Below are 20326 nucleotides of genomic sequence, written 5' to 3' on the forward strand. Positions count from 1 at the left end.
TAAATAAATGTTTATTTTTGAGAGAGTGAGAGAGAGAGAAGTAGAGATAGGAGGAGAGAGAGAATCCCAAGCAGGCTCCATGTTGTCAGTGTGGAGCCCAGCATGGGGCTCAAACCCATGAACCGTCGGACCATAATCTGAGCTGAAATCAAGTCAGATGCTCAAGCAACTGAGCCACCCAAATGCCCATATATGTGGTTTCTGATTTATGGTTACCATTAGGTTTGTTTATAACCTCTTCTTCATATAGCATGTATATTAAGTTGCTGGTCATTTAAGTGTGAACCCATTCTTTTCTCCTCTCCTCCCCTCATTTTAGGTATGTGTTATTTTATATTCTTTGTGTGCGTGAGTTCTTTGATTTTTTTCCAGAGATACTCATTTTTACTTCTTTTGTGTTTCTTACCTTTATACCATCACTTTTGGTCTCCCCTCAACTCCACTCAAAGAGTTCCCTTTAATACTTCTATTAGGGCTGGTTTAGTAGTCATAAACCCCCCCTTTTTTTTTTTTTTGGAGGTTGTATTTTACTTTATTTTTTATTTATTTTTTTAATATAATTTATTGTCAAATTGGCTAACATACAGTATGTACGGTGTGCTCTTGGTTTTAGGGGTAGATTCCCATGGTTCATCGCTTATATACAACACCCAGTGCTCATCCAAACAACTGCCTTCCTCAGTGCCCATCACCCATTTTCCCCTCTCCCTCACCTCTCCATCAACCCTCAATTTGTTCTATGTATTTAAGAGTGTCTTATGGTTTGCCTCCCCCCCTTCTGTCTGTAACTATTTTTTCCCCTTCCTGTCCCCCATGGTCTTCTGTTAAGTTTCTCAAATTCCACACATGAGTGAAAATATATATCTATCTTTCTCTGACTGACTTATTTCACTTAGTATAATACCTTCCAGTTCCATCCACATTGCTGCAAATTGCATGATTTCATTCTTTCTCATTGCCAAATAGTATTATATATATAAACCACGTCTTCTACATCTGGATGGCCAACAGGCACATGAAAAGATGTTCAGCGTCGCTCCTTATCAGGGAAATACAAATCAAAACCACACTCAGGTATCACCTCACGCCAGTCAGAGTGGCCAAAATGAACAAATCAGGAGACTATAGATGCTGGAGAGGATGTGGAGAAACGGGAACCCTCTTGCACTGTTGGTGGGAATGCAAACTGGTGCAGCCACTCTGGAAAACAGTGTGGAGGTTCCTCAAAAAATTAAAAATAGACCTACCCTATGACCCAGCAATAGCACTGCTAGGAATTTACCCAAGGGATACAGGAGTACTGATGCATAGGGGCACTTGTACCCCAATGTTTATAGCAGCACTCTCAACAATAGCCAAATGATGGAAAGAGCCTAAATGTCCATCAACTGATGAATGGATAAAGAAATTGTGGTTTATATACACAATGGAGTACTACAGGGCAATGAGAAAGAACGAAAAGAACGAAATATGGCCCTTTGTAGCAACGTGGATGGAACTGGAGAGTGTGATGCTAAGTGAAATAAGCCATACAGAGAAAGACAGATACCATATGATTTCACTCTTATGTGGATCCTGAGAAACTTAACAGAAACCCATGGGGGGAGGGGAAGGAAAAAAAAAAAAAGAGGTTAGAGTGGGAGAGAGCCAAAGCATAGGAGACTGTTAAAAACTGAGAACAAACTGAGGGTTGATGGGGGGTGGGAGGGAAGGGAGGGTGGGTGATGGGTATTGAGGAGGGCACCTTTTGGGATGAGCACTGGGTGTTGTATGGAAACCAATTTGACAATAAATTTCATATATTGAAAAAAAAATAAAATGAAGGGGGCTCTGCAAAAAAAAAAAAAGTCTTCTTTATCCATCAGTTGATGGACATTTAGGCTCTTTCCATAATTTGGCTCTTTTGAAAGTGCTGCTGTAAACACTGGGGTACATGTGCCCCTGTGAATCAGTACTCCTGTATCCTTTGGACAGATCCCAGTAGTGTTCTTGCTGGGTTGTAGGGTAGTTGTATTTTTAATTTTTTGAGGAACCTCCACACTGTTTTCCAGAGCGGCTACACCAGTTTGCATTCCCACCAACAGTGCAAGAGGGTGGTTGCGAACCTCTTTAGTCTTTGTCTGGGAAACTCTATCTCTCCTTCTATTGTGAATTATAGCTTTGCTGGATACAGTATTTTTGGCTGCACATTTTTCCCATTTAGCACTTTGAATATATCATGCCACTCCCCTCTGGCCTGAAAAGTTTCTGTTGAAAAATCTCCTGCTAGCCTTATGAGTGTTCCCTTGTAAATTACTGACTTCCTTTGTCTTGCTGCTTTTAAGATTTTTTTCTTAATCACTGTATTTTGCAAAGTTAATTACAATGTGTTGGTGTTGGCCAACTTTTGTTGATTTTGATGGGAATTCTCTGCTTTCTGGATCTGGATGTCCATTTCCCTTCCCAGATTAGGAAAGTTTTCAGCTATTATTTTTTCAAATAAATTTCATGCCCATTTCTATATCTCCTTCTTCTGGGATTCTTATAATATAAATGTTAGTCCATTTGATGGAGTCACTGAGTTCCCTAAGTCTATTCTCATATTACATAATTCTTCCTCTCTTTTGTTTAGCTTCATTGTTTTCCATTACTTTGTCTTCTGTGTCGTTAATTTGTTTTTCTGCTTCTTCTAGCTTCGTGTTCATTGTGCATCAAGCATATTTCAAATCTTGATGATTATACTCTTCATCTCTGATGTCTCACTCTTGTATTCCACTCTTTCCTCAAGCCTAGTGAATATCCTTATGAGAGTTGCTTTAAATTTTCCATCAGTCATGTTACTTATATCAGTTTTGCTTAGGTTTCTGGCTGTGGCCTTACCTTGTTCTTTCATTTGGAAAAAATTCCACTGTCATTTTGTCTAAATCTCTGCCTGCTCATGTGTGTTAGAAAAGCAAGTTATGTCTCCTGCTCCTAAAGTAATGGCCATGAACAAGAGGTCACGTAGTGCCGAGGGCCTGCCACTTCAGGAAATGTCTCGAGTATGTGCTTCATGCGCTCTGCTGTTGTGTCCTGGCTGCTCTATTCTTCAAGACAGTCATCTGCAGAGGTTCTCCTTGCCTAGTATGGGCAGTGTTTGGTCTCTGGCCTGAATGTGGCAACTTTTAACTAGGTGTACTCTGGTCTGCTTGTGAAATGATACCTGTCACCACCTCCACTGGAACTGAGGCCCTGCAAAACTCTCCTGTCTACCCTATGTCTTTTGATTGTAGTGTTAACCCATTTACATTCAAAGTAATTACTGGTAAGTATGTACTTTTTGCCATTTTGTTACTTGTTTCACTGTTGATTTCATGGTTCTCTGTTCTTGTGCTTTTTTTCATGGTTTGATGGCTCTTTTTATATGGTTAGATTCCTTTATTTTTTGCTTATTTATTATAGGTTTTTGATTTGTGGTTACTGTTAGGTTTATATATAGCAGTCTATATTAAGTTGATGCTCGCTTAAATTTGAATCCTTCCTAAAAGCAGTAAATTTTCACTCTTCTCACCCCTACCTTTTATGTATTTGGTCTTATAATTTGCATCTTTTTTTATTTTGTGAGTCCTTTAACTAATTAAAAAAAAATTTTTTTTCAACATTTATTTATTTTTGGGACAGAGAGAGACAGAGCATGAATGGGGAGGGGCAGAGAGAGAGGGAGACACAGAATCGGAAACAGGCTCCAGGCTCTGAGCCATCAGCCCAGAGCCTGACGCGGGGCTCGAACTCACGGACCGCGAGATCGTGACCTGGCTGAAGTCGGACGCTTAACCGACTGCGCCACCCAGGCGCCCCTAATTTTTATAGATATAGTTAATTTTACTACATTTGTGCCTCCTTTTTTTTTTTTTTTTTTTTTTTTACTCCTGCTTATGGTCTTTCCTTTCCACTGAAAGAATACCCTTTAACATTTCTTGTAATGCTGGTTTAGTGGTGATAAATTCCTTTATCTTTTGTTTGCAAAACTCTTTATCTCTTCTATTCTGAAGAAATAGCCTTCCTGGATAGAGTATTCTTGGTTTCAGTTTTTGTTTTTGTTTTATTCCTTTAGGACTTGGAATATATCATGCCACTTGCTTCTGGCTTGAAAAGTTTCTGCTGAAAAATCAGTTGATGGTCTTATGGAGTTTCTCTTTTATGTAACTGTTTTCTTGCTCCTTATAAAATTTTCTTATTATCACTGCCTTTTGCCATTTTAATTTTATGTCTTGGTGTGGACCTCCTTGGATTGATTTTGTTGGGGAGCTCTCTGTGCCTGCCTGGATTTCTGTTTCCTTCCCCAGATTTGGGACATTTTCATCTATTATTTCTTCAAATAAATTTTCTGCCCCCTTTTTCTTCTCTTTCTGGGATCCCTGTAATGCAAATGTTATTGGGCTTGATGGTATCACTGAGTTCCCTTAATCTATTCTCATCTTTTTGCTGTTCAGCTTGATTATTTTTTATTACTCTGTCTTATAGGTCACTGATCTGTTCTGCCTTCTCTAGTCTACTGTTTATTCTTTATAGTGTATTTTTAATTTGAATTATTATGTTCTTCATCTCTGTTTGGTTCTTTTTTATATTTTCTATCTCTTTGTTGAGGGTCTCACTGATATCCTCCTCTCTTTTCTCGAGTGAGTATCTTTATGGCCATTACTTTAAATTATTTATCAGGCATATAACTTATCCCCACTTTGTTTAGCTCTTTTGCTGACTTTGTCCTGCCTTTTCATTTGGAACATATTTCTCTGTCTTCTCATTTTTTCTAACTCTCTCTGTGTTAGGAAAGTTAGCTGTGTCTCCTGCTCTTGAAAGTAGTAGCCATCTGAAGAAGAGGTTCTATAGTGCTGTGCAGTGCAGTGTCCCCTCTTCACTAGAAACAGGTGCTTTAGGGATGTCTCCTATATGTGTTTTGTGCTCCCTCTTGTGGGTAAGCTGTGTTTGCCTTTAGTCCAGTGATCTGCAGTGGTTCTCTTTTCCTGTTGTTGGCAGGTTTTAGTCCTTGTATTTTGAATGGTGAGTTTGAGGATGCCTTGGACTTAAGGTGGGTCAGGGCTATGGTCATACCAGACTGCAGGGTGCTATCCCAGTGTTGTCCCTTGAGAAGCTTTTGTGGGTGGGTGGGGCCTGCAGTCAGACCAGATGTTTGCCCCCACCCACTGCTAGGGTCAGAATCAGAGTGGTATGTGTGGTTCTCTTCCCCTCTCCCTACAGCAGGAGTCACTTTGGAGTGGTACTGCCTACTGTCTGGGCTGCTTGCACAATGCCATGCCTGTGACACTGCCTTGGATGGACTCCTGCTGAAGTCAGGTCTACAGGAGAATATGGGGGTGGGGCACGCTGTTAGTGAGCTCATAGGAGAGTGTTCTTGTGGGTGTCCCATGTCTCTAGTTTGGGGGTTGGGGAGAGAAATGGCACCTCCAGCTCTTTTGTTCTTGGGTAAGTCTCCTAAAATTCCTGCCCCTCTAGAACATCTTCAGAAATTAGAAAATAAATTTTTCTATATAGCACAGGTGTTTTTCAAACTACTACTTTAGTGCCTTATCTCAGTGTGATTGTTATGCTCTGGCTCTCCCAGAGCTGAGTCTGCTGATTTTGAAATTATCAGGTGTCAAGCTCCACTGATTGACAAAACTCATGAAGTTAAGCCTCTCTGGTTTTCAAAGTCATATAATGTGGGGATTCATTTTCCCAGTGCTGGTCACCCATGCCTGGTGTGGGGTCTGCTTGTCTCCTTTTTTTTTATTAAAAATAATTTAACATTTATTTATTTTTGAGAGACACAGAGAGACCAGAGTGCAAGCAGGGGGGGAGCAGAGAGAGAGGAAGACAGAGAATTTGAAGCAGGCTCCAGGCTCTGAGCTGTCAGCCCAGAGCCCAATGCAGGACTGAAACCCATGAATTTCGAGATCATAACCTGAGCTGAAGTTCGATGCTTAACCAACTGAGCCACCCATGTGCCTCTCTCCTTTCTCCGTGCTTGTGGTGTCTTTCCCTCCTGCAGATAGTCTTGTGGGTCAGTTTTGTTCCAGACCATATGTCTGCACATCCTACCATTTTTTTTTTTTTTTGATGTGGTCTCTTCTGTACAATTAGCTGTGGAAGGTCCGTTCTGCCAGTCTTTAGGTCATTTTCTGGGTTATTTACACTGATACGGGTTATTTAGCTGTATCTGTGGGATGAAGTGAGCTTAGGATCTTCCTACTTTTATCATCTTCCCTTGAACACTGACCATGCCATGATTTTTGCTTTCTAATTTTCTAGTCATCAAATCAAAAAGAGAAGTGAGCTTAGTTTAGGATGATTTACTCGTAGTAAACCTATACTGTCTTCTTATGATTACCATGTTGTTTTCTTAAGTGTCTATAATTCATCTATGTAGTAATTTGATTTTAGACTTTACTGGGCAACTGCATCAAGGCTTATTACCCCTTTGTAGTTTTCACGCTTTTTTTGAAAATTGAGTCAATGTTTTACTATTTTCATTCTTCTCAGTTTTACTATATTTGCACACTTAGTATCCTAGATGTAATTATGTCTGGCCTGTAGCTTTGAACTTATTTAAAACAGTTTTAGACTTCAGCTACTTATTTATAACACATGTGCCCCTTCTATTTTAAAGAAGACTATTTCCTTAATCAATGAGATGGAAGCAAAGAAAAGGTTGATTAGCCTGATTTTAGTCCATTATCTGGTAACCTATTGCTATTTTTTTTCAAGCAGTGAACTGTAAGCTTTAGTTTATTCTGTGATCTAGCCTTCCTGACAGGCTTACAGGTTATTACTTTAAAATTAAAAAAAATTGTTATATGTTTTTCTATCTCTTATTTGTGTTCTTTAAATCTGAGTTTATTTGAAGGTTACCTGTTACAATGAAATAAAATTGATTTATTTAGATTTTTTTTCTTCATTAGGATTAATTCTAATTTTAGTCTTTCACTCCTCTTGAACAGTATTCACCTTTATTCATCTTTAGCTGTGAGCTTATAATTATATTTTTTGTGCTCTTTTAGAAGTTTAGGGAACATGTAGAATCAAGGATGTAAAAAGTGGTCAGTACAATTCCTAACACACAGTAATATCATTTCTAATCCCACATTTCCTTATCTCTATCTTGGAGGCAGTAATAAAATTGTTGCCACCTACCGATGCCTGTAAATCCTTCCAAGTGTCTTTTGGAGTACTGTGTCTTTTGGGAGGTCCTCTTCGCTCTCATATGACACGAGTGGTATTGGCCTCTTCTCTCTTCTGTGTGCATGTCATTTTCACTGCCACTGGGATCTGGTGCAAACCTAGAACTCTGACCCTAAAGCACCCCCATGAGACCTCATATTGGTATTCGGGAAGTCTGTACCCTATTCTTCCAACTCTTGGGGTTTATTTTTCTTTCTGATCTCCCTTCTGATTTATTCAATCTTGTGAAAAACTTCAGCAATTTTAATAGGCTGCAATGTGGAAATTTTTCCTTGAATTGTTAATACCTCCACTAGCTGAGTCAGGTACCTGTATGTGTAATAGATACAACTGGCAACCACTTGAAGCAAGAGTAAAAGTATAGAATATTCTGGACCGGTCCCTGCATTTCTACCCTTGATGTGTTTATTAGATAACCTCAGGAATTAATAGCCATTTCTAGCAATTCCTAAAAGTGCTTACTGGAAATTGTGCCGGAAACTATTCTTTGCTACCTATAAATCTGCTTTTCCCACCCTGTCCCCCTTTACGTGCTGATGGCTTTTTAACTAACCACTTATTAGCAATTGTAAACTCTTCTTAGATTTTGAAACAGTGTCTTAAGCCACCCTCCAGTGCTTTCCTAATGAGCATTGTGTTTGAAACTAAAATATCAGTATTTTATATTAGGGTAGGGGACTAAAATGGGGAACCAAAAAAGTTTATTTTGTTTTCCTCTTTTTAAAACAATGCAGGTTGATGAGCTACCCTTTTCCCAGTTGCCTTCATCCACTAGAGCCAAGGATGTGATCTGTTCCACCAATGTTTCTCACTATGAACTCCAAGTGGAAATTGGTAATTATCCTGAATTGATCCTTCATTGTTAGAAATGAAATTGATGGCACAAAGATTATTTTGTGAGTGGGTTTTTCTCTGTTGTCACCTATGTTAATAAGGCTACATGTTAATTGTATCAGTCAGATGGATCTATTAATTTTATGTCTTCCCTAAAATAGCAGCCCCAATTTTCAAGATTACTTTCTAGAATTTTTACTTTTTCACTCAAGTATTTTTAGAGAAGGAAGACACTAAGTAATCTAAATATTATTTGTGTCTTTATTGTAGGAATCTTCTGATTTTATGTCTATAATTTATACTCGGTATGAAAAATCATGTAAATCTTTTTAGTCACAGTCTTTTAACCAAGTTTCTTTTAACTTAAAAACTTACCTAGGGTCACCTTAATGGCTCAGATTTCAGCTCAGGTCATGATCTCACAGTTCATGAGATTGAGCCCCAGGTTGGGCTCCACACTGGGCATGGAGTCTGCTTAAGATTCTCTCTCTCCCCCTCTGCTGATACCCCTCCTCTAGTCACACCTGCATGCACTCTCTTTCAAAAACAAGACAAGACAAAACAAAAACTTACCTAAAACCCCATTTATAGTAAACACCTTTCTCAGTTAAGTTTGGAACAAGATGAATTATTGTTTATAGCCATATACATGTGAAATTTTTGTGGTGAATATTCAGAAACATCTATTAAACATTGCAAACAGATACTCTGTTAGATGCTAGGGATATAAAACACTTGAGGAATCCATATTCTTTCTGGGAAGTTGAACACATAAGATAGCCTTGTTTATGTACTAGAGAGTACTGAAGTAGAGATGTGTTAAGTATTACAGGAACAGAAAAGATGAAACATCTGACCATCCATCTTGACTACTGTGAAAGTCGCAAGAAAGATCGCAAAAATGAGCTGGATTCTGAAAAATGAGGAAAAGTTTGCTGAATGTTCTATTCAGGGTTTTTGTTACAAACAACAGAAAACAATCCTGACTAACTTAAGAGAGGAATTTTTTGAACAATATTGTTAACTGACAGAATTATTGGCTAGAGAGATAGACTTGGAAGAAGCTAAGCGAAGCTGCATAACTAGAACCAGAGCCAGGGCCATGGCCTAGGAACAGCCTAGTTAGTGTATTACCTGTTAGAGTACTTATGTCCCAGACAGTGGAACCCACTGCAGGAAGTTCTGACTGCCTCTGCTTCTGTTTGTCACTAACTCCATCCTTTAGTTAGCTAAGCATAGGTCATTGATGTTCACATGGCAGGGTCAAGGAAGCCAAGAGCAAATAAGGATCTGACCTTTCCTAAAATAGCACTAGTGGAAAATGCCCCCAAATTAGAATGGACATTCAGATGATGTCAATTCAAAAAAGGTAAAAACAGAATTACTTCAGTAGATGACTGAGGAAGAATGGTTAGTGGGGAACCTAAACAACCCCCCACTTGTTGCCTACAAGAGTAGGTAGTGGTCGGAGACAAATCTAGAAAGGGAGGTTTGGAACACCTGTGAAAGACCTCATATGGTGTATTTACAAGTTCAGACTCTCATCCCTCACAACTTACCCACTTCATTGCTCAAAGCATTTAAGCCACAAGTTTGGAATTTATTCCCTCTGTGCTTGAGATACATTGTGGAACAGTGACAATGGTAATAATACCATCTAACAGGCACTGAGCTGAACATTTCATGTGTAGTTTTTCATGTCAGCCTTTTACCACTCCTATTTGGCTGATGAAGATACTGAGCCTCTGAGAATTCAAGTAGCAATCCTACGACTAGTGATTTTAAAGCAAACCTTTCTGACTGGAGGGTCTAAGGTCTCAGGTGCTGCACAGTAGTACTCTTCTAGTGATAAAATGCTGAGTTCTAGAGGGAAAACTGGCAGCAATTCCAGGCAGCAGTCTGGAAGATGTAGACAGTGATTTACAACTGGAAGTATCATCCATATCACCTGAGTCTTTAAAAATTGCAATGCCTATATCCCATCACAGACCTAACGAATCAAAATTTCTGGTGAATTGGACCTAGGTATAGGCTTTTGAAGTAGATCCCCCAGTAATTTGGGAGCATGTCTTAGTTGAGAATGTAGAACATGATAAGGAAGTCACCACATTTGACCAGCAAAGGAGGACAGGACTTGAACTAAGGCAGTCATGCTGACACTGGAGTGAAAGGGATGAATTTGTGGTTAACTTCATTTCAAAGATAAGTGGCAGAATTTGGTGACTGTGGAAAGAGAGAGGAACTAACATTTATTAGATGCCTATTGATAGGTGCCACTCCAGGTGTTTTATATTTTAAAAACTGATGATACCAAATGCTGTTCAGTATGTCAAGCAGCTATAGCTCTTATAGATTGTTCGTGGGATTAAAAATGGTTCATCCACTTTTAAAACCAGTTTTGCAACTTCTTATAAGGTTAAATATAGGTGACCCAGCAATCCCACTTGCCAGTATCTGCCAAAGAGAAATGAAAGCATATGTCTACTTAAAGAATGTTTTCGCAGCTTAATAGTCACCAAAAACTGAAAACAACCCAAATATTTATCAACTTATGAATGGATAAATAAATTGTGACTTGTCCATAGTAATGGATTATTACTCAGCAATGAAAGAAGCTATGAAAACAACATGGAACAAACTCAAAAGCATTATGCTAAGTAAAAGAAACTAGACACAAAAGACTGTACTCTTTATGATACCATTTATGTGACAGAAATGACATCAGTGGTGTAGGAATTGCTGATTGTATCCTGTTGTTTGAATTTGTCATAATTTGTTTATCAGGTCACAATTTTAGCCATTATAACAGATATGCAATGGTGTATCATTGTGGTTTTTTATTTGCATTTCTCTATCTTGAGCATCTTTTCATGTGTTTATTGGACATTCCTATATCTTTTTTTGTGGATTGCCTATTTAATCATCTGAATATTTTTGTTTATTTAAGATTTTTTTAAGTTTATTTTGAGAGAGTGTGTGCTCACGAGGGGGAGGGGACAGAGAGAGAGAGAGAGAGAGAGAGAGAGAGAATCCCAAGTAGACTCCACACTGTGAGCACGGAGGCCAACATGGGGCTCGAACCCACAAACCATGAGATTGTGACCTGAGCTGAAATCAAGAGTCAGATGCTTAACCAACTGAGCCACCCAGGCACCTCTGCATATTTATTGAAATTAAAATACAATTTTTGAAAGAGCAAGTGAGTGAGCACAGAGAAGGGGCAGGTAAAGAGAATCTTAAGCAGGCTCCACACTCAGCACAGAGCCCAACATAAGGCTCAGTCTCAAGACTGTGAGATCATAGGGTGCCTGGGTAGCTCAGTCAGTTGAGCATCTGACTTCGGCTCAGGTCACGATCTTGCAGCTCGTGAGTTTGAACCCTGCGTTGGGCTCTGTGCTGACAGCTCAGAGCCTGGAGTCTGCTTTGGATTCTATGTCTCCCTCTCTCTCTGCCCCTAACCCACTCGCATTCTGTCTCCATCTCTCTCAAAAATAAATAAACATTAAAAAAAAATTTTTTTAAAAAGACCATGAGATCATAACCTGAGCTGAAATCAAGAGTCTGACACTTAACCAACTGAGCCACCCAGACACCCCAAATCTTATGCATATTTTAAAATTTAGTATAAGTTTGTATAGAATTGTAAAAATTCTGTTGGTATAGAGTTGTAAGAATTTTTTATATATACTGGATGCAAGCATAGTTAATACTTTCAGTCAGTGGCTTATCTTTTCATTTTCTTAACAGTATTTTCTTGAAGAGCAGTTTTAAATTTTGATGTTGTCCAAATTGTCAGTTTTTTTCTTCTTTGGTTACTAACATGAGTTTTACATCTGACTGTAGGAAGAGGATTTGACAACTTGACTTCTGTTCATCTTGCCCGGCATACTCCTACAGGAACACTGGTGACTATAAAAATTACAAATCTGGAAAACTGCACTGATGAACGCCTGAAAGCTTTACAGGTAACAAAATGAAAAAAAATGATTTATTTAATGTCTATTTGAGGAGATTACATCTGTAAGAATTTTTTTTACCAAATTAATATTTCTTTCTGTTAGAGGAAGTTAGATTTCTTTCTTCTAATGAATATGCAAGTACAGAATTGGAAGGAATACTTGGAATCCAGATCCACAGAAGAACAAATATATTCAAACTTTGGTAATTACTGTAAATTCCTTCAAACGAATATCATATTCAAAATGCTGGTCTGGAGATTTACAATAATCTTAGTCCAATCACAAATAGTCAAATGAGGAAATAGAAAAAACAAAAGCATACAGTTTCCTTTTCATCCAGGTAAGTAAAATTAACTTCTGAATGAATAAATTTTAACAGAATTGCATTTTAGGAATATTATAATACCATTTTCATTGTCACTAATTTTTTTTCAATTTCAAATTAAAAAAAAATTTTCAAATTTATTTAAATTCAAGTTAGTTAACATACAGTGTAGTACTGGTTTCAGGAGTAGAACCCAGTGATTCATCACTTACATATAACATCCAGTGCTCATCCCAATAAGTGCCCTCCTTAAAGCTCATCACCCATTTGGCCCATCTCCACCTACCTCCCCTTCAACAACCCTCAGTTCTCTATATTTAAGAGTCTCTTATGGTTTGCCTCCCTCTCTGTTTTTATCTTATTTGTCCTTCCCTTCCCCTATGTTCATTTGTTGTGTTTCTTAAATTCCACATATGAATGAAATCATATATTTGTCTTTTTCTGACTGATTTCTTTCACTTATCATAATTCTCTCCAGTTCCATCCACATTGCTGCAAATGACAAGATTTCATTCTTTTTGACTGCCAAGTAGTATTCCATGGTGTGTGTGTGTACCCAGGCACCTCTGCATATTTGTTGAAATTAAAATTTTTGAAAGAGCAAGTGTGTGTGTGTGTGTGTGTTTATGTATGTATGTTGTGTATATATACATATAAATGTATATATATATATACACACACACACCACATCTTCTTTATTCATCAGTCAGACATTTGGGCTCTTTCCATAATTTGGCTATTGTTGAAAGCTCTGCTATAAGCATTGAGGTGCATGTGCCCCTTCAAATCAGCATTTTTGTATCGTTTGGATAAATAGTAGTGCAATTGCTGGGTCATAGGGTAGTTCTATTTTTAGTTTTTTGAGGAGCTGCCATACTGTTTTCCAGAGTGGCACTAATTTCAAGTTTTTATTTAAATTCTAGTTAGTTAACTAGGGCGCCTGGGCAGCTCAGTCGGTTAAGCATCTGACTTCAGCTCAGGTCATGATCTCATGATTTGTGGGTTCGAGCCCTGTTCTGGGCTCTGTGCTGACACCGTGGAGCCTGGAGCCTGCTTCAGATTCTGTCTCTCTTCCTCTCCCCTGCTCATGCTCTTTCTCTCAAAAATAAATAAGCATTAAAGAACATAAATTCTAGTTAACATATGGTGTCATATTGGTTTCAGGTGTAGAATTTAGTGGTTCATCACTTATATATAACAGCCAGTGCTCATCACAAGTGTCCTCCTTAATGCCCATTGCCCATTTAGCCCACCCCTCCCCTCCATCAACCCTCAGTTCTCTATAGTTAAGAGTCTCTATAGTTGAGAGTTTGTCTCCCTCTCTTTTTTTTACCCCTTCCCCTATGTTAATGTGCTTTGTTTCTTTAATTCTACATATGAGTGAAATCATATGGTATTTGTCTTTCACTGACTTATTTCACTTAAAATAATACACTTCATCTCCATCTATGCTGTGTCACTAATCATTTTTGATATAAAGAGGGAAAGCATTTTTTGATAGTCCTTATTTTTAAAGTATTTACATGTGCACATGTATATTGCACAGAAAAAAAGATTGAAAGAAATTATGCTGAAATGTTAACAGTGGTTCTCTCTGAGATTTAGTGTTAGAAGTGATTATCTTCACAGTTTTATGTATTTTTAAATGTTTCTATTTTAAGAACATAGTATAGATGTTGAGAGTATGACCTCAGAAGTCAGACTGAGATCACGTCTCACTTCTATTTCTTTTGTTGATTATATGCTCTCGGACAAGTTTTCTAACTTATTTCTACGTTTCTTATTTCCTATTTCTCTCTTGTAAAATAGGAATGATCATATGACATACTTAATGTCTTGTTGGTGAGATTTAAAGAAATGGCAGCACCAAGAACAGTGCTTGGTATCAATAAATTCTGCTGAGTGTTAGCTGCCACCTCTACTGTTATTTTCATCACAAGGCAAAAACAAGTTGTTTTAAATGTCTTGTCTCTTGTGTGTTTATCCTAGAAAGCAGTGATTTTGTCCCACTTTTTCCGGCACCCCAATATTACAACCTATTGGACTGTTTTCACTGTTGGCAGCTGGCTTTGGGTTATTTCTCCATTTATGGCCTATGGTAAGAAAACTTGTCTTATATAAAATAACTCAGAGTTTAGCGTGGAAGCCATACTTATGAGTGGGATCTTAGATTTATGATTCACTACTTTTAATTTATAAATCTGGTGGCCAATTCTAGATTTCATGATAAATTTCCATATCTGGTTCATGTTGACCTGATGATCAATGAAACTACTGCTTCTCCAAGAAGTGTGTGCCTTTGAACAAGCTCTCTCTTCCCTTCAGTTCCCTGCCCTTCTGTCAATGGAGAGCCACTATAAGTCTTTAAGCAGAATGTTTTTTCACCTGTGCACACCATCTCTGTCCCTATTTCTCTCATTGTAAACTTACTTTATTATAGTATAAACATCTGTGTGTGTACCTGTCTCCTTTCACTGTACTTCAGCTTCTTGAGGGCAGGATCATGTATGTATTTTTCATTTTGGTGCTCATACAGTTCCTTGCATAAAGTGTTCAATAATTATATTGCACAAATAAACAAATGGATTCTAGAGCTTTTATTTTTATTTTTTATTTTTTAAAATATAATTTATTGTCAAGTTGGCTAACATACAGTGTATACAGTGTGCTCTTGTTTTTGGGGGTAGATTCCTGTGATTCATCGCTCACATAAAACACCTAGTGCTCATCCCAACAAGTGCTGTCCTCAATGCCCATCACCCATTTTCCCCTCTTCCACCCCCCCATCAACCCTCAGTTTGTTCTCCGTACTTAAGAGTTAGAGCTTTGATCTTTAGGATAACTTTGATGAATTGCCTCTGGGTCTAAAAATATATAAATACAGTATTTTTTTAAGTAATACTGAAAATTGTTAATTCTCTTTTCTAATCTCTAGAGTATCATTAGAAAAGTCTTTTTAAAGATTCTTGAAGGAAAACTACCTTTGCATAGGAAAGTAGGTAGACTCTAAAACAGGGGTGTGTGTGTGTGTGTGTGTGTGTGTGTGTGTATTTATAGTTGAACATTTAAAACATAGCTACAAGCAAAACCAATGTTCAGTTAAAGATTTCAGGTGTTTCTTTCAGGTTCAGCAAGTCAGCTCTTGAAGACTTACTTTCCTGAAGGAATGAGTGAAACTTTAATAAGAAACATTCTCTTTGGAGCAGTGAGAGGGTTGAGCTATCTGCACCAAAATGGCTGCATTCACAGGTATTTATTTATTTGTATTTTAAAGAATGAAATCATTTAAGGAGCTTTTAGGAAGGAGCAGTTGAGTGTTAGGAGAGATAGGAAACTCATAAGTGAAAATTGAGAGAGGAAGGGGCCAGTAGTAGTAAATGCTTATTACATTTTATGGTCATTCACCAAAAATGTTCACACCACATCCTCTTTGCCAAATGCTGTGCTTAGTGTTCTGGTGGAGAGCCTTTCCTGGTGGAGTATAAACTCTATGTAATGGGATCCTTGCTGTCTCTTTTGTTTGTTTTTCTTAAGCATATAAAGAGCTGCTTTATCTGCTTTATAGCTCTATGTCATATTTACAAATTTATGTACAAATTGGAACTAAACCTTTCGTTAATTTCTTAAATATGTTGTAGCACTTTGAGATTATCATGCTAAGTATCAGTTCTCTTGTTTTTAAACTATAGATGCAGAACTAATTGAACATTAAAAACAATGCTGTTTTAAGATATACTGGGACGTTTTTCTTTTTAAATTATTTTTAAAGTTCGTTTCAGTCTCTTTAAAGCTTGTTTTCTTACTATTCATTTTTAGGAACATTCTGGTTAACTGTGAGTTCTAACAGACCGTATTCTAATTAATCAAGGTTTTACTACAGTTAACCAGACTCCCTTAGTTTCCAAATTCAGTATTTTACTGAACAAGGCTCTTTTACAATTTATTTAAAAAAAGAAATTTTTATGTAAGACATATATTTATAAATGATGTTAATACCAGGGGAGGCTGCCTTTTATTGGATAATGCTGCATTTAACTTTATATTCTAACTTTATGCTTCAAATATTACTTGATTTTTTTAGACTTCTCCTTGGGTATTTTACAGCAGTATCCTAAAATAGTGAAATTAGTAATGTGATTCCATTCCAAGTTTGAAAAAAAATATTATCACTTCCAAACATGTAGCTGTCAGTTGTATTTTCCCTTGTTCTAATGCTATATTAAATAGTTGAAAGGATTCCTAATTCCCTGAATATTTTATATGTGTGTATGTATATATGTATATGTGTGTGTATAAGCACACTTACATATAAGCGTGCTGTTTTATAAAGAGTATTTAATTTCCAAGAGAATACATGGATTTGTTCTGACCAGATTTTTATTCTTCATTGGCCAATTTCCTAGTATTTAGGATTGTTTCTTTTTGTTCTAGGAGTATTAAAGCCAGCCATATCCTCATTTCTGGTGATGGCCTAGTGACCCTCTCTGGCCTGTCCCACCTGCATAGTTTGGTTAAGCATGGACAGAGGCATAGGGCTGTGTATGATTTCCCACAGTTCAGCACATCAGTGCAGCCGTGGCTGAGCCCAGAACTACTGAGACAGGTCAGGTGTGGCCTTTGCATTGGGTTGTCTGTGCATCTTGAGTGTCTTCTGAGCTTGACTAAAGGACAATTGTGCCCTTAGATTTGGCTTGGTGAATGGCCTACTGCAAGACTTTTCCTCTTTCTTGTCAAAATTATTGTTAGGGATTTTAAAATGTATATACCATATATTAGGTATATCTTGATTTCTCACCTAATGAGTTTTTTCCATTGTTCAACATCCTTTCTCAAAAAAACACAGATATATAACTTTGTATTTTATTTTCACTAAAGGACTTCAAATTAATTGTTCTACAGGATTTACATGGATATAATGTAAAGTCAGATATTTACAGTGTTGGGATTACAGCATGTGAATTGGCCAGTGGGAAGGTACCTTTCCAGGACATGCATAGGACTCAGGTAAATGCTACTAAAATCCCAAACTAATTTCCCTTCATAAGATCCCTTATATTCTAGATAATTTCTGTTAAAATGTCTTTGCTGTTAGAATCTTTATTATTGTTTTAACATTTTCCCTGAAAAGGGTGAAAGAAACTTTTCTTTCTTTTAGATGTTGTTACAGAAGCTGAAAGGTCCTCCTTACAGCCCATTGGATGTCAGTATCTTCCCTCAATCAGAATCCAGAATGAAGAATTCCCGATCAGGTGTAGACTCTGGGATTGGAGAAAGTGTACTTGTCTCCAGTGGAACTCAAACAGTAAATAGTGACAGATTGCAAACTCCATCCTCAAAAACTTTCTCTCCTGCCTTCTTTAGCTTGGTACAGCTCTGTTTGCAACAAGATCCTGAGAAAAGGTAATATTGGCCACTTCTAAATAGCATCAAACTTACATGTTTTATTTTTTATAGAAGCTTTTCAAGTCTCTTTTCTCAATCTTTTGATCAAAAAACTATAATCTAGAAAATATCAAAACTAAAAGCAAATAGAGGCAATGAGCAAATGGGAATAATACTGAAGTCAGAAGACTTGGGCTCCAATCTCAGCTGTATCATTTCCTAAGTCACCTTGTAAAAATCAATTCATCTTTCTGGACATTAATTACTGTATTTATGTTAATACATTTTAGAAAGCTCCAAGCTGTACAAAAATGTTGTTTCTGTGTAACAATAGTGTAAATTATTACATAACTATACATTAATGTTAGTACTTTAAGATGTGTCTTATCTTTTTTTAGCCCCGTAATGCCTAGCACACTTCCTTATAACTAGTAAGTGCCCCATAAATGTTCTCTCTCAATTCTTTCCATTAGTCAAGGTTAAAGTTAAGAATTGGGCTTCCTGATATTTCTTTTTCTTTTTTTAGTATTGAGTTTTATAGCTCTGAATCTAATTTCTAATACTTTTTTACACCTAAAAATACACAGTCTAATACGACGTTCTATTTTTTTTTATAACATTAAAAAAAATATCAGACCATCTGCAAGCAGTTTATTGTCCCATGTGTTCTTCAAACAGGTAAGCTGATATATCTTCTGTTGTCTAGATATTTTTAGTTACTATTAAAAATTCATTTAATCTTGTTAGCTTAAGGGGACAATTTGGTAACCAAGATTCTTAATAATGACTTTCTTACCAAAGTAAAGTTAAAAATACGAAAACTTTTGTAGTAGTTCAATTATAGGCTTTCTAAAATATTTCCATTTTGCAAAACAAAATGAATAAAAAACAGAATGTCATTAAATGTTACTATCCCCTCAGCTTATATTTTGATTAGAGACAGTTTTTTATACTGGCTAGAAATGATGAAGGGGAAAAATAATTCTGATAAAAATCAGTTTATTTGGTTATTACTTCTTCCTGTTTTCAGATGATCAAAGGCATTATTAGTGAAAATACCTAAAAAATATTTTACACACTTAACATGACTTTTTAAAAAATCATTTATTGCTGACATATGTACCAATAGCTTTGAGTTTCTTTAACAGATGAAAGAAGAAAGCCAGGACTCAATACTTACACTGTTGCCTCCTAAGCCATCAATAGCACTGTCTCCAGTGTCACGTTGGACTGAGCCAGAATGTGATTTTCCTGATGAAAAAGACTCAAACTGGGAATTCTAGGGCTGCCAAATCCTGTATGTCCTAGATACTTGACACTTTCTCTCTGCTACTTTTCTTCTGTATTGCTAGGTACAAATACTAGAATTATACTTGAAAATACCATTGTTGCACTGGAGAATCTATTGTTTAAAACCACTCTGTTCAAAGAAGCATGAGTTTATATCCTCTTTGGTTAACTCACAGTTCTATTACAACTCCAGAAAAACTTCAGAATTATGACTCTAGTTACATTTAGTGTCCTCTGTTCTCATTTTTTTCCCCAAGCTGTGACTAATTCCTCTTCTTGATCTTTGAATTTAAGTTTTGAGCCATTTAATTTTTTCAGCATTTTGTTGCCCTCAGGGGAATGAGCCCTCAGAGGACAGTGCTTCCAAGTAAACTTTTTACTTCCAGATTCTCTAGCCTTTTTGATCAGCTATTGTTAGACCAACAGGCTAGTTTATCCTGGTATCAAAACCCTTTTTTGGTAGAAGGGAAAATGTTTATACTTCCCATATTATTCTGTTAAATATCAAACTGAGCCTCACATTAAATGATAAAGAAGTTGTAATTTGTGCTTTTTTTTTCATTTTTAAGAGGCTAAAGTGACACTTTTCTACTTATGTAAGTTATAGATCCTAAATTCATGCACCCTGTGGGAGCTCAATAAAGATTTGTTAAATTGAGTTTATGGTTTTTTCTTTGTGATTTGACAAAGCTAAAACACAGATTCTAATTTGTGTTGCCAAGGGAAGCCCCTAGATTATTTACATAATGTAAAGAATTGGAGACGACCTGGAATTTATTCAATGAGGCAGATGATGTTCTGACCCTTTATAGGACTATTCTTGCTGCGGTAGGGGATACAACATTTAAGGGCATAGAGATCTTAATTAATGGTTTTACCTTATTAGCAAAAAAGAGATGTATCTCAAGGAGTATGTGGTACTCCTTGTGGTAAACTGGGACCTACCTTAGTTAATGGATTTTCTTAAAATAATTTTTACTGTAATGTTAAATAAGATTAAGATGATTGTCTTAAGACTAAAGAATTAAAACAATGAGACAAATAATGTAAAAATGAATAGACAATTTGAAACACAAACCTTTTTAGGTTTATTGGCCAGATCACCTCAAGAATGTTTAGGTTACTCCATCAAGTAAGCCATGAAGACCTGCCAAGGTAGAGGAGGGAAAGGAGATGAGTACCAGTTGAGGCCCTGAGATCACAGGCCCTGGTAGTTGTGGGGGCTATAGGTTATTCCACTAACCTCCTCCTGTTTCCTCCAGGTAAGAGAGGCTCACAGGAACTATAGAGGAGGTTCTGAATCTGGGTGGAGAGTTGATGTTAGTGCAAGAGATGGAAT

General features: G+C 37.0%; 1 protein-coding gene across 2 annotated transcripts in view; it reads left to right on the forward strand.

Annotated features, from left to right (window-relative positions):
* STRADB (STE20 related adaptor beta) overlaps positions 1–19645 on the forward strand; it is a 35461-nt gene extending 15816 nt beyond the window's left edge. For both annotated transcript variants that reach the window (XM_025912638.2, XM_086719272.1), the window contains exons 4-12: positions 7932–8031; positions 11875–11996; positions 14305–14413; positions 15441–15564; positions 16747–16918; positions 17215–17319; positions 17471–17715; positions 18333–18375; positions 18846–19645. In XM_025912638.2, coding sequence (XP_025768423.2) covers positions 7932–8031; positions 11875–11996; positions 14305–14413; positions 15441–15564; positions 16747–16918; positions 17215–17319; positions 17471–17715; positions 18333–18375; positions 18846–18980 — 1155 coding nt within the window. In that variant the 3' untranslated portion in view covers positions 18981–19645. The remainder of the gene's footprint in view (positions 1–7931; positions 8032–11874; positions 11997–14304; positions 14414–15440; positions 15565–16746; positions 16919–17214; positions 17320–17470; positions 17716–18332; positions 18376–18845) is intronic.
* Positions 19646–20326: the final 681 nt, after the last annotated feature.

This window comes from Puma concolor, chromosome C1 (genome assembly GCF_028749965.1).
Source record: "Puma concolor isolate L17-30 chromosome C1, mPumCon1.1.hap2, whole genome shotgun sequence".
Taxonomy (NCBI): Eukaryota; Metazoa; Chordata; class Mammalia; order Carnivora; family Felidae; genus Puma; species Puma concolor.